Genomic DNA, 12,043 nt, shown 5'->3' on the forward strand with positions numbered 1-12,043 from the left:
CTTTTACTCAAGAAGTCATCTCGCTGACCTTTTTGTTTGTTTGTTTGTTTGTTTGTTTTCTGAGGCAGGAGTTCTCTGTGTACCAGCTTTGGCTGTCCTGGAGCTCACGCTGTAGACCAGGTGGCCTCGAATTCAGAGAGCCGCCTGCCTCTGTTTCCTGAGTTGTGGGATTAAAGGCCATCATGGCCCAGATATTTCCAGTATTTGTAAGAAGAATGCAACTGGGTGGCGGTGGCGCCCTCCCTTCATTCCAGTATTTCGGAGGAGGAGACTGGTGGATCTCTGTGATTTCGAGGCCAGTTTGAGCTACAGAGCGAGTTCCAGGACACAGGGAAACCCTGCCTCGAAAAACAAAACAAAATAGTGCATCAAGGGTTCTTCTCTCACAATAAGGCACTTTTCCGTGGGCGATAATCTTGGACAGCGAATCTGCTTATCGTTCACATCGAATCCCGTTGAGAAAATCTGTTTTTTTTTTTTTTTTCGGGTCGTGCACTGAAGAACCTCGTCCAACAGTTATCCTGCAAGCCTCAAAAGCCATTTCCGCCTCCCTTCCTACTCGCAGCGTCCCCCGCCGTGACGCATTTCCGCCGAGGTGGGCGTAGCAGAAGTAGCGCCGCCGCAGTAGCCGCCGCAGGTTGATGACGTCGGCAGAGTCCTTCACCACGTGTGCGTCTGCTCGCATGTTTTAGGGGCTTCCCTTGCTGGTCCGTTTTCTGCGGCGACTCCTCGGCCCAGAGCGGCCGGGAGACCATGGAGCACCTCTCCGTGGAGCTGCTGGCCGGACCTCTGAGGCTAATCGCCGACAAGAACGAGAAGAGCCTCGGCGAGCTGACCAGGTTCCTGACCAAGGCGGTGAGCACGGGCGAAGGGAGGCGGGCCCGGGCCGGGGAGCTCGGGTGTCTCCAGTAAGGGCCTTTGTTATTCGGGGTTAGCTCCCGTTCCCTGCCCGGCCGGCGCTCAGACCGTGGTGGGGAGCGTCCACTTTCCGAAAGGAAGAAAGTTGGTTTTTCTGCAAGGCTGCGTCTGTGTGCCCCAGACACGTGCATTGCCTACGCCGCCCCTCCCTTTCCCAACCCCTCGTTTGCTTGCAGCATGTTTTTCTTTCTGACTTTGTCCCTTCTGTTTGGCACATTGACGGGCATAGGGTAGCATTTCCCCTGGGCGCAGGTCTCAGTGCAGCACTGAGACAGATAAATCTGGTCTCAGTATCAAGGGAGTTTGCATCGATTTCAGAGCTGGTTCGTAAGCATACAAACAACTGAAGTTCAAAACAGACACCTAACTTTGGGAATTGGATGGTGAAAATGTTTTTTTTTCCAAATAGGTCCTGGGTTTTCAAGAGCCTTGCCTTCTTGACTACTGTCAGAGTTGAGCATCCTTACTAGCAACTTTTCACATTGCCTTTTAATTTCCTTTTATTTTTCCCTACCTGGCTCTGTCTGTAAGCTTGAGACTAGAAAAGTGTGATTTTAATTTTGTGAAACTCATTCGGTTGCAAATGCATTAGGTACGTAAACACTGTTGTTAAGTAACAGCGTATAGCAGGTCCAAGGGTTCTTGTGGTCGCCAGCCTTTCCCAGCAGTCGTCTAAGACCATCTTTACATTACACGATTCATAACAATAGCAAAATTACAATCATGAAATAGCATTGAAAATAATTTTATGGCTGGGGGCTCACCACAACATGAGTATTAAAGTATGTAAGGGTCGCAGCATTAGGAAGATTGAGAACCTCTGGCTTAGACTAAAGAACCTGAGTATTTCGGAGCAGAATAGAATTCACCTGAGAAAATTCCGAGAGTTTTTTTTCTGGGGGCTTGAGTCTATGTTATGCTGCCAAGTTATACCCTCAGTTGAAAGGCATTTTATTTATTTTCTTCTGAGATGAGGTGTCTGTTGTGTAGCTCTGGGTGTCCTGGAACTCGATGTGTAAATTGATTGGCCTCCAGCTCACAGGGATCCACAGAGGGCTGGGATTCCAGACATGCCCTATCAGCCTGGATCAAAAGGCATTTCTGATAATGAATGTGAAAAGCTAAACTTAGTGACATCTGTCGCCTGAATTCCTGACCTGTGGCTTCCATACCAAAATTGCTGTGGGTCAACTCAGCATGAGTTGACAGTCTAGAGAAAAAAGATTTTTGGTGGGTTAATTAAAAAAGGGGGATAATTGGTTTAGATGAGCTGACCTTATGCCAGGGTCTTGTATTTGGAGTGTAGGTTCTGTGTCTAGAGATCTTTCCTGGGAGAGCATTGCCCAGCATACTGCAGACCTTAGAGTTAACTCTTAGCGCTTAAGGGGATTCATGTTTAGGTTTTGGGAGTTGGGTTGAGAATGTATTCTTTTTGGGGGGTCTAAGATTTTAGGGAAACTAACATAAATTCACCACTCAAGGTAAATATGTATATTTAAATAATATGGTAATACCAAAAAACTAGAAAGTTTCCTGGACTTAGGGAGTTTGGGAGAAACTTGCTCATGTCGTCTCCCTGACTTGCGAATCTTTCAGGTTTATTCCTTTCTGTTTTGGAGAATAGCTTAAATATTTTTATTGAGGGTTTGTTACATTTAGATTTTAGCTCTTTTTGTTTTAAATTTGAGGCTGAATCTCCCTATATGTTTGGTAGCCTCAGTGCTTAGGCCACTGTGTCCCCATATGTGCCCCTAGTTTGGAAACAAAAACACTTTAAAGAGTAATAAAGATGTAGAAATACTGATTCACAATGGAATTTGAGAATTGAAGAGTGATTTTTTTTTTTTTTTAGGATTTTTTATTTTTTAAATCCATCTTAACTGATGACTGTATCCTAATTCCAAGAGCTAGGTGCCCACTGTTAGTGGATTGGTGGGGTCATTCTGGGGATTGAATGCAGGGCCTCACACTGTACCACTGAGTTAACCTCCCGCCCTCATTCTTTGCATGTGCTTAGAACCTGTTTTGTTTGGTTTTTGAGACAGCATCTCATGCTAACCTAAAATTTACTGTATAGACTAGCCTAGTCTGGAACTCACAGATCCAACTGCCACTGCCTACTTAGTCCTGGGACTAAAGGTATATGACACCCTGCCTTGCTTTGGTATTACTTTTTAAAAAAATTATTTACTTTTGAGACAAGTTTCAAAAATCTTCAAGTCCAGGCTGTCCTCCAACTTGCCAATTCCTGATTCTTCTGCCTCTGTTCTCCAAGCTCTGATTAGAGGTGCGTGTCACTATGATGGGCTTCTTCTCCAGCCCTGAATACAGGTGTGTTTCACTATGGTGGGCTTCTTGTCAAGGTCTGTGTCTATTTTTATTTTCATTCCCACTGTGATTCCTCCTCAATTTTGATCACTGTATTTACATTTAACACCAAGCATAGATACTGGGACATAGCATAGCTGAAGATTCATTTATTCATTAATTTACTTATATATTTGTTGTTTGTTTTTTTGGGGGGTGGGCAAGGGTTTCTCTGTAACTCCTCAGGCTGTCCTGGAACCTTCTTTATAGACCAGGTTGGCCTTGAACTCAAAAAACGATCCACCTGCTTCTACCTCCTTTAATCCCTGAGTGCTGGAATTAAAGATGTGGGCCACCACTGCCTGGCTTTGCCTAGTATTTTTTATTAATTTTTAAAAGTGTGTGGGGTGTCTATGTGTCTGTCTGTCTGTCTGTCTGTCTATCCATCCCCATGTCCATACATGCCAAACTTGGTTCTGTATTTGCTTCTTACTATTCGTTTAATTTCTTTTGTTGCTGCAGTAGAATCCAGAGCAAGGCACATTCTGGGCAGTTTACTGTATTATCATAGGTTGACAGACTCCAGTCCCCTGCTGCTCTCTGTCACTGTATTATCCTGTCTTGCATTTATCTTAGAATGCTTGTCTTCTCTTTTGCTGTGGTTAGTGTGGCGAAAGCTAAAACTTGGTGGAAGAAAAGAGAAATGTACTAAGAAATACATGCCCTAGCTTCTTTTAATGTAGAAAAACAATTGAAAACCTTTATTTTACAGTTTGGTGTATTTACAAAACAGAGCTGGTTACTGGGCACATCAGGTCTTATCTAGAGCTTTCGAGGTCACAAGTGCTGAGACCTACCTAATGAACATACATCCCCAGAAGGCACACCTGAAGGCAGTTTTCCTTCTGGCCATCGGGTTGCCCTGCTTATGAGCATGTGGATGCCAAGAAAAGAAGTAACTGAGTCATGGGCCGCCCTTGAAAACTTTCCAGGCCTTCTGAGTTATTCAGTTGAAGAGGGCTTTTTGTAGTCACCTTCACTGGGAGCCTAGGGAGAGTTGTGTCCTCTTGTTTACTTTCCCGTGTTTAGGTAGACTCTGTGGAAAGTACCTTTGTGGGGACTGTAGCTTGTAGACAAATTTGTTGTGGGGGTTCCAACTCACAAAAGACATGGAGACTTACTTATTATGAAAGCTTGGCCTGTAACTTAGGCTTGTCCCACTAGCTCTTATAACTTAAATTAACCCATTTATGTAAATCTACGTCTGGCCTTGCTGCTTTTTAATCTCTCTTCCATCTTGCACCTCCTGTTTCCTCTCTGTCCTCTGGCATTAGGATAATGGTCAAGTCCTGGCTAGAATAGTCTGTGAGGCTGGACCATCTCAGCCAATAGTCTTGAAGCTGTTCTGGATGCAGAACTCTGGGGAAACTGCAACAGAGACACTCTGAGAGGCTGGATCACCAAGGCCACCCGTTTTCATTGTGTCTGGTCTCCTTGCTCTGAAAACATAAGCTTTCGAAGCTAACATACATATCTGCATTAACACTTGTATGGACTGTGCGTTGTACACAAACCAGCCAAAGATTAAAAAAAAAAAAAGGCAGGTAAAATGTATGTGTCACCTGTCTTGTAGTTTTGGGGGGTTTATATTTTAATGTCTTTAGCCAGGATTTTCGGGGAGGGGGTTTCCTGATCTATATCAAACTCGAATGAATCTACAGCCTTTCATTTTCTGTGAAAACAAAAGCATAATCTCTTCCCCAAAGCAATACATTTTCTGACTTCCATATTAAAATTAAGACATTTCTAAAGTATCTAGGCTGGTTAAACCAGCAGGTCTTCCTGCAGTCCCCTGTTTCTAGACCGGTTAATTCAGCAGTTCTTCCTGCAGTCCCCTGTTTCTAGGCTGGTTAATCCACAGTTCCTCCTGCAGTCCCAGCTCCTGCGAGGGAGAGGTTTCCAGTAGAGGCAGGATGAGAAGTGCTGCGAGGACCCACGGGCACCGAGTGAGGCTTGTCCTAGGTTTGAGACCTAATGCTGCTCATGGCAAAGGAACTGAATTAGTGTTTGTTTGTTTGTTTGTTTGTTTGCTTTGTTTTTCAAGACAGGCTTTTTCTTTGTGGCCATGGCAGTCCTGGAACTCAGTCTGTAGATCCACTAGTCTTAAACTCAGAGGTTTACCCGCCTCTGCTTCCAGTGCTGGGCTGATAGTGTGCCACCGTGACCAGCTGGTTACTAAGTTTTGATAAGAGAACATCTGAACCACCTTAAATATGTCTTTTTCTACTAGACTATTTAATCTTACATTTAGTGTGTGTGGACAGTTTGTAGGGTGTTCTCTCCTTTCACTGTGTGGGTTCTGGAGATTAAACTCAAGGGGGCCACCTTGGTGGCCATCACCTTTACCTGCTGAGCCGTCTCACTGGCCCAGTACTTGGTAGTTTAATCTGTGTCTTGAGCTTCCCTCAGACTAGTATGCCTCTTCATCATTTAAGTAAAGCCCACTTGAGCTCTGTGAAAGAAAAGTGAGAAAGCAGTGAGGCTCCCACTTTACAAAGAAACAGAAATTCGCAAGAATGTAGTTACCTGGGTGTTCTGGTAGCCTTGGGTTTGGAGGGGGAAATCTTGAACATTTAGTGCTTCTCTGTTCCAGCAGCCAGAAACCAGGATTGCAGGTGCTCTGGCTTGCAGGCTGGGGCACAGAAAGAGAAGGCTTGTTATATAGTTGTCCTGTATATCTGCTACTCCCTAGCTGCCCCCTCTTTTCAGTTCTTGCATTTACACATTCATAGATTTTAATAATAACATTTTATTTTAGGAATATAATTATTAATTGAATGTTGTGTAGCCAAGAATGATCTTGAACTTTTGATTTTCCTGACTTGCCTTCCAAATACTGGGGTTACAAACATGAACCGTCTTCCCCTGTTTATATATGTTGATGAGTGAACCTCTCAGGGCTTCATGAATACCAGATAAGTCCCTAGCCCTAAATTTTGTTGTTTTAAGATTTATTATGTTGTTCATTCTGTCCTAGAAATTTTGGGCTCAATCCATCCTCCCCCTTAGCCCAGTGAGCATCTTATTAGCCTCATTGCCATACATAACTAGAAAAGGATTAGATAAAACCAGTAACATCATTCTAAACATGTTATGAAATGGAGCTTAGAGCCACACTTCCTAACAGCAGAAGCTGGGCTTACTGTGCACATCTACAATTAACATTACTGGATGCTACAGGTCTTGGTGGGGTGGTGGAGAATTTAGGGTTGCTATGGCCAGCTTGGGATACATCACAAGACCATATGTCAAACCAAGCAAAACCTAAAGAAACAAACAAAATGTCCTGGTGTGGAATCCCTTTTTGGAGACAGGATCTCAACTGTGTAGCTCAGGCTGATGTCAAGCTAGTACCCCTCTTTAAAGTGGTCTCTTAGGAACACTTGCTTGTAGGGACATTCCTACAGTTAAAAAGTGCAGTTGCCTCTCAGTGCCATGGCTGAATCTGTTAAATTTCTTTCCCTTTGAGTGATCATTTTGGAAACTTTGTTTTGTTTGCTGTCTTATTTTAAGTTTCTATTGCTGTGATTAAACACTGTGACCAAAAGCAGCTTGAGAATGCTGAAGTCCTAACTTTGGATCAGAGGGTTTATACCTTTGTAAATTTAAGTCTGATGTTACACATTGCTGACAGTAAGTTCTGCTAACTGGTCTATATGTAAATGGTGTATGTACAAACACACACACACACACACGCTCAATTTTTTTATGCTTATGAACATTCTGAGGCCACACAATAGGCTTTTGTGGTTTACCTCTTCATTGGCAGTATAATTGTTCATACTGGTTTTGTTTTGCTAATTTTAGATTGGTTTTCAGGAATTAATTTTATCTTCATTGTTTTGGAAATTGAACCCAGAGCCCATTGCATGCTAGCTACCAACTCTATATAACTAAGCTGTACCTAAGCCACACCCAGGTCTTAAGCTGGTGTAATATATGTTTACACTATGAAGATGTATCTCTGCCTGGGGCACCTTCTGATTTTTAATGAAGAACTGAATGGCCAATAGATAGGCAGGAGAGAATAGGTGGAACTTGTGGAGAGAGAGAAGATTCTGGGAAGAAAGGCAGGGAATCGCCAGTGAGACATGGACCAAGTCAGCCATATAGAATGAAGGATAGAAGCAGGTTAGTTTAATTATAAGATATAGTTGGGGGACAAGCCTAAGCTAAAGGCTGAGCTTTCCTAATTAATAACAAGTCTCTATTATTTGGGTTGGTGGCTGGCAAAACAAAGAGCCTACAAGAAAGCTTACCTTTTTATGTTTGTCTTTTATAGGTGTTTCCATCATGCCTTGAAGTAATCATAGAATTATATTTTCATTTATGAATAGCAAAGGAGAGAGGAACACTGGGGTTTTACATTTCCTAGACAGTGTTGAGACACTTCAACATTTAGTGTTGAGTGAAGTTATGTATCATTTAAAATGGAATCCTAAGTATTGGTTTTCTTGTCTATAACGTAAGCAGATGGAACTCTTAGTAACAAAATCTAATCTTTTATTGTAACAGAACCATATTTTGTTTTACTATGAACTCAAGAAATTTAGAAATTAGTGTTTTGATCCTAAGCTAGATCTCTGATCCTTCCAGTACTAAAGAATATTGTTTACATAGACATTTGTCTTGCTTCTCGATTAGGTGTGGACACCTCAAGATCGCCAGTGTATCCTGAATTCCTTGGCACAGTTGCTCCTGGATAAAGACTATACCCTTTTGCTTGGTCGCCAGCTGCGCCCTATCCTTTTGGATTTGCTGGAAAGAAATGCTGAAGCCATTAAAAGTGGAGGCCAAGTCAACCATGACCTGCATGAACGTCTCAGTGTGTCAATGAGCAAACTCATTGGTAACCATCCTGATGTTCTCCCGTGAGTAGCAGTTTGATTTGTATTTCTCCATGAGGTGCTAACCTCTAAAGTCTAGTGGAGTGGCTCTTGCTGTAACCAAAGCACTGGGGAGATAAGAAGCCTTCAAAGGTTAGGCATGTTCATGGTTCACCGCAGAAAACTGATAGAGACTCAAACCCAAAATCATGTACTGGAAGGTAGATGAAACCTTTAAAATCATGGCCAAAAAAATGACTTATATAAAATACAAAGATTAATATATAGAAACTTATCTTAAAATACCTTAAGAAAAGCTGCTAAAGAGTCGGTATAAAACCAAAGAATTATTAGATTAGTAGCAATAAAATAAGTTGTTAATTTTTTTTTCTTCTGTTCCATATCAGGTGGTTCTTCAGACATGAGACAAGAGGTTTTGAATTTCACTTTAATAAGCATGCTTGGGGTTTAGAGAAGGATAGAGCCACACACCAACTCTAAAGCCAGTTTTTATTTTTAATTAGACCGGGACTACAAAAAGACCATTTACACTATATGTCTATAGAGAATAGCAGAAACAAAGATTTGGGAAGATTTATGAAATTTTATCCTGTTGGAAATGTGATATACCAGTAGGCCAATTTACTCTTTTTCTTGAGACTTTTTTTTTTTTTTTTTTTTTTTTTTGGATAATCTGTCCTTTTTCTACAGATGTCTCATTTGACCAGTGGTCTTCAGATTCCTTAGCTGGATGTCTTTATCCTTCTGAAAAGACAAAAACAAAACCCTTCACAAACCCTAATTTTGCAGAGGTTCTCTTTTGGCAAGTTATTTTTGATCAAATGAGAAGCATTTGTTAGTTTTATAGGTTAGTTTAGATTAAACAATCATGCTTTTTAATTAAGAGGTGTCTCTTGTTCAAACCGAATCTTTATCAAAATTTTGATGGGATTCATAGCTTCTGTGGATACATCTATCTGCCAGATTTAATTCCTTTGAGTACCCTTTGGGTTATTTCCTGCAGATGTTTTGTTCCTTATAATTTCTTTGTCTTGTTGGCATGTAATGGAAAAGTCCTTTTTTAAACCTTTGCTAAGAACTGATGTATTTTATGAAATTCTGAGGACTTCAGTATATTTCCAATCAATATTTGATTGATTTCTGCATATCTTGTGCTAGAGAACCTGGCAGATCCATATGGGATCGGATGTGTGTTATGTGTATGGGATAAATCCTATTCCTGATTCTGTCTTGTAACTGAATAAATAATAAAATCAATTCTGTATCATTTGGTTTCAATATGCAAAACAACTCTTTCTGCATATTGTGAATCGGTAAGTATATTGAGAGATTCTTTAAAATCCATCAGTACCATGAGAATTGTATATAATTCTGACTTTGGGCAGAGTCACAAGGGCTTTTTTTTTTTTTAAAAAGATTTATTTTTTTACTTACTTACTTACTTTATTTATTTATTTATTTATTTATTTATTTATTTATTTATTTATTTATTTATTTATTTATAGTGTTCTGTCTGTCTGTATCCTTGCTGGTCAGAAGAGGGCACCAGATCTCATTACAGATGGCTGTGAGCCACCATGTGGTTGCTGGGAATTGAACTCAGGACCTTTGGAAGAGCAGTCAGTGCTCTTAACCTCTGAGCCATTTCTCCAGCCCTCACAAGGGCTTTTTTCAGTTAACTTAAGTTTTCTGTTTTGTAACCTGCCTTTCCAGCTTTATTTGAATCAGTATAGAATGTAAGGACTGCATATTCAGTTACTGGAGAGGCAGAAGGAAATAGCCTTAGAATTGAAATGTGATAGCTTGGAAGTACCAGTTGGATTGAGCTTTCACGGCAGAATGTGAGGACTATGTTAGAGGTTCATTAGGATCATGGATTAATTAGCTGTCTGTTTTTCCATTGGCATCAAACTTTATGTTCTTTTGTTAGCTGTCTGTTTTTCCATTGGCATCAAACTTTATGTTCTTTTGTTAGCTGTCTGTTTTTCCATTGGCATCAAACTTTATGTTCTTTTGTTGCTGTTTGGTATTGGCCTAAAACTCAGAGATCCCACTGCCTCTCCCTTATGAGTGCTAGGACTAAAGGTGTGTGACACCACGCCCAGCTAAAAGCATACATTATGTGTTCTCTTAAATACCTCTGTATGCTTTGTTTTTTGAGTCAGGGATTCTCTGTGTAGCCCTGGCTGTCCTGGCACTGGCTTTCTAGGAGATCAGAGTGCTGGGATTAAAGGTGTGTGTTACCACTGCCCGGCTTTTCCTCTGTCTGCTTTAAGATGTATCATAAGCCCCTAGTTTTACTTCCCTCAGATTCGGTTGAACATTTTTGTTTTGTTCTCTCCTGATTCTGTAAGTGGCTCTCCATTATGCAGTGGTATATCAAGAAGAATTACAACATGATTTTTCGTATCTCTAGATAGTAACATAGTGAGAATCCAGTGAATGTTCAATAGGTACAATCAGTAATTACTACTCAGGATGTGCTCTGCTTCTGTGGGTAAAGCCTTTGGCAATCACAGCTTCTGAACTGGTGTCTTATGCCAGGGCCTGTTCCTCAACCTCAAATGGTTTCAGTCTCTAGGAGTGTATGGCTTTAGCATTATTCTCCCCGTTCTGAGGTATGAAAAGTTCTGTCACATTCTGCAGTTTTGTTCGTTGGTGCAGTTGGGCAGTTGGCTGCTTCTCTAGGGAATGCGATGCTCATTTCCCCAGTCATGTTCCTGAGGATAGATTGGCGCTTGGCTGTTTGTACCAATGAATGACGATTCCTCCTGTTTTCGCTCCTGAAGGTTTGCCCTGCGCTATTTCAAGGACACCTATCCAGTGTTTCAGCGGCTCTTTCTTGAGAGTTCCGATGCTAACCCTGTGCGCTATGGACGCAGGCGGATGAAGCTCCGAGACCTAATGGAAGCTGCCCACACGTTTCTGAAGCAGAGGCAGCCTGTGTTCCGGGAGCTCTGGGACTGGAGTGTGTGTGTTCCTCTCCTCAGGAGCCATGATGCTTTAGTGCGCTGGTATGTGGCTTAGCCTGTGCTTTTGATTTGGGTAGGGCAGGGCAGGGTAAAGAAAAACCTTTTAGATATGGTCTTCTTAAATATTTATTTTATGTGTATGGGTGTTGTCTGTATGTCTGTTGGATCCCACGAGTTGTGTTATGGATGGTTGTGCACTGTCATGTGGGTGTTGGGAATTGCACTCCAGTCCTCTAGAAAAGCAGTCAGTGCTCTTGACTGCTGGTCCATCTCTAGCCCTAGATCATTTTGTCATTGTCAGGTTTCCGTTCTTACCCCTTTTCCCTAATCGTTCAGTGCTGCTTCAGAAGATGATATACATGGAGTTTCAGCCTTTTTCCTGTTCTGCTAAATGTGTACTTTGTGCTCTTTACTCATAAGTGTATCTTGTGATAGTGTGTAGACTTCAATTTCGGGTGCTTAGTGGACAAGTATTTTTCTTAACTGTGGGTTAGCAGAGTCGCTCTGCTTCTTTTTTCCTCAGGCATACAGCTAACTGTCTTGCGTTGGTGACCTGCATGAATGAAGAGCACAAGTTAGCCTTCCTAAGGAAGATTTTCAGTAGTGATGAATTGGTACATTTCAGGTTGAGGTGAGCACGGGCCTTTCTGGAGGGTTTCTGTGTCTTTTCTGTGTGGATTTCATGGGACCTTTTTCTTTTAGGTTGTTAGAAGAGGCCCAACTGCAGGACTTGGAGAAGGCCTTGGTTTTGGCCAACCCAAAAACCTCCCTTTGGCATAAGGGAGAGGAGCCCCGGTACATTCAGGGGCACCTTGTTTCGGCTGACCTCTCTTCCAGCGTGACCGCTGTCTGTGGTGTGGTGCTGCCCAAACAACCATCTGGTCCTAGAGAGCAGGTATTGTAACCGCAGTAGGTCAGGGTCTGTGAATCATGTGGGGT

At 41.9% G+C, this 12,043-nt stretch overlaps 1 protein-coding gene across 3 annotated transcripts in view; it reads left to right on the forward strand.

Annotated features, from left to right (window-relative positions):
- Window positions 1-661: 661 nt before the first annotated feature.
- The window catches only part of Mdn1 (midasin AAA ATPase 1), a 127,061-nt gene continuing 115,679 nt past the window's right edge, over window positions 662-12,043 (forward strand). For all 3 annotated transcript variants that reach the window (XM_038347377.1, XM_038347378.2, XM_038347379.2), the window contains exons 1-5: window positions 662-855; window positions 7,930-8,156; window positions 10,922-11,146; window positions 11,628-11,735; window positions 11,807-11,999. In XM_038347377.1, the coding sequence (XP_038203305.1) occupies window positions 754-855; window positions 7,930-8,156; window positions 10,922-11,146; window positions 11,628-11,735; window positions 11,807-11,999 (855 nt within the window). In that variant the 5' untranslated portion in view covers window positions 662-753. The remainder of the gene's footprint in view (window positions 856-7,929; window positions 8,157-10,921; window positions 11,147-11,627; window positions 11,736-11,806; window positions 12,000-12,043) is intronic.

The sequence above is a fragment of the Arvicola amphibius genome, chromosome 11 (assembly GCF_903992535.2).
Source record: "Arvicola amphibius chromosome 11, mArvAmp1.2, whole genome shotgun sequence".
Taxonomy (NCBI): Eukaryota; Metazoa; Chordata; class Mammalia; order Rodentia; family Cricetidae; genus Arvicola; species Arvicola amphibius.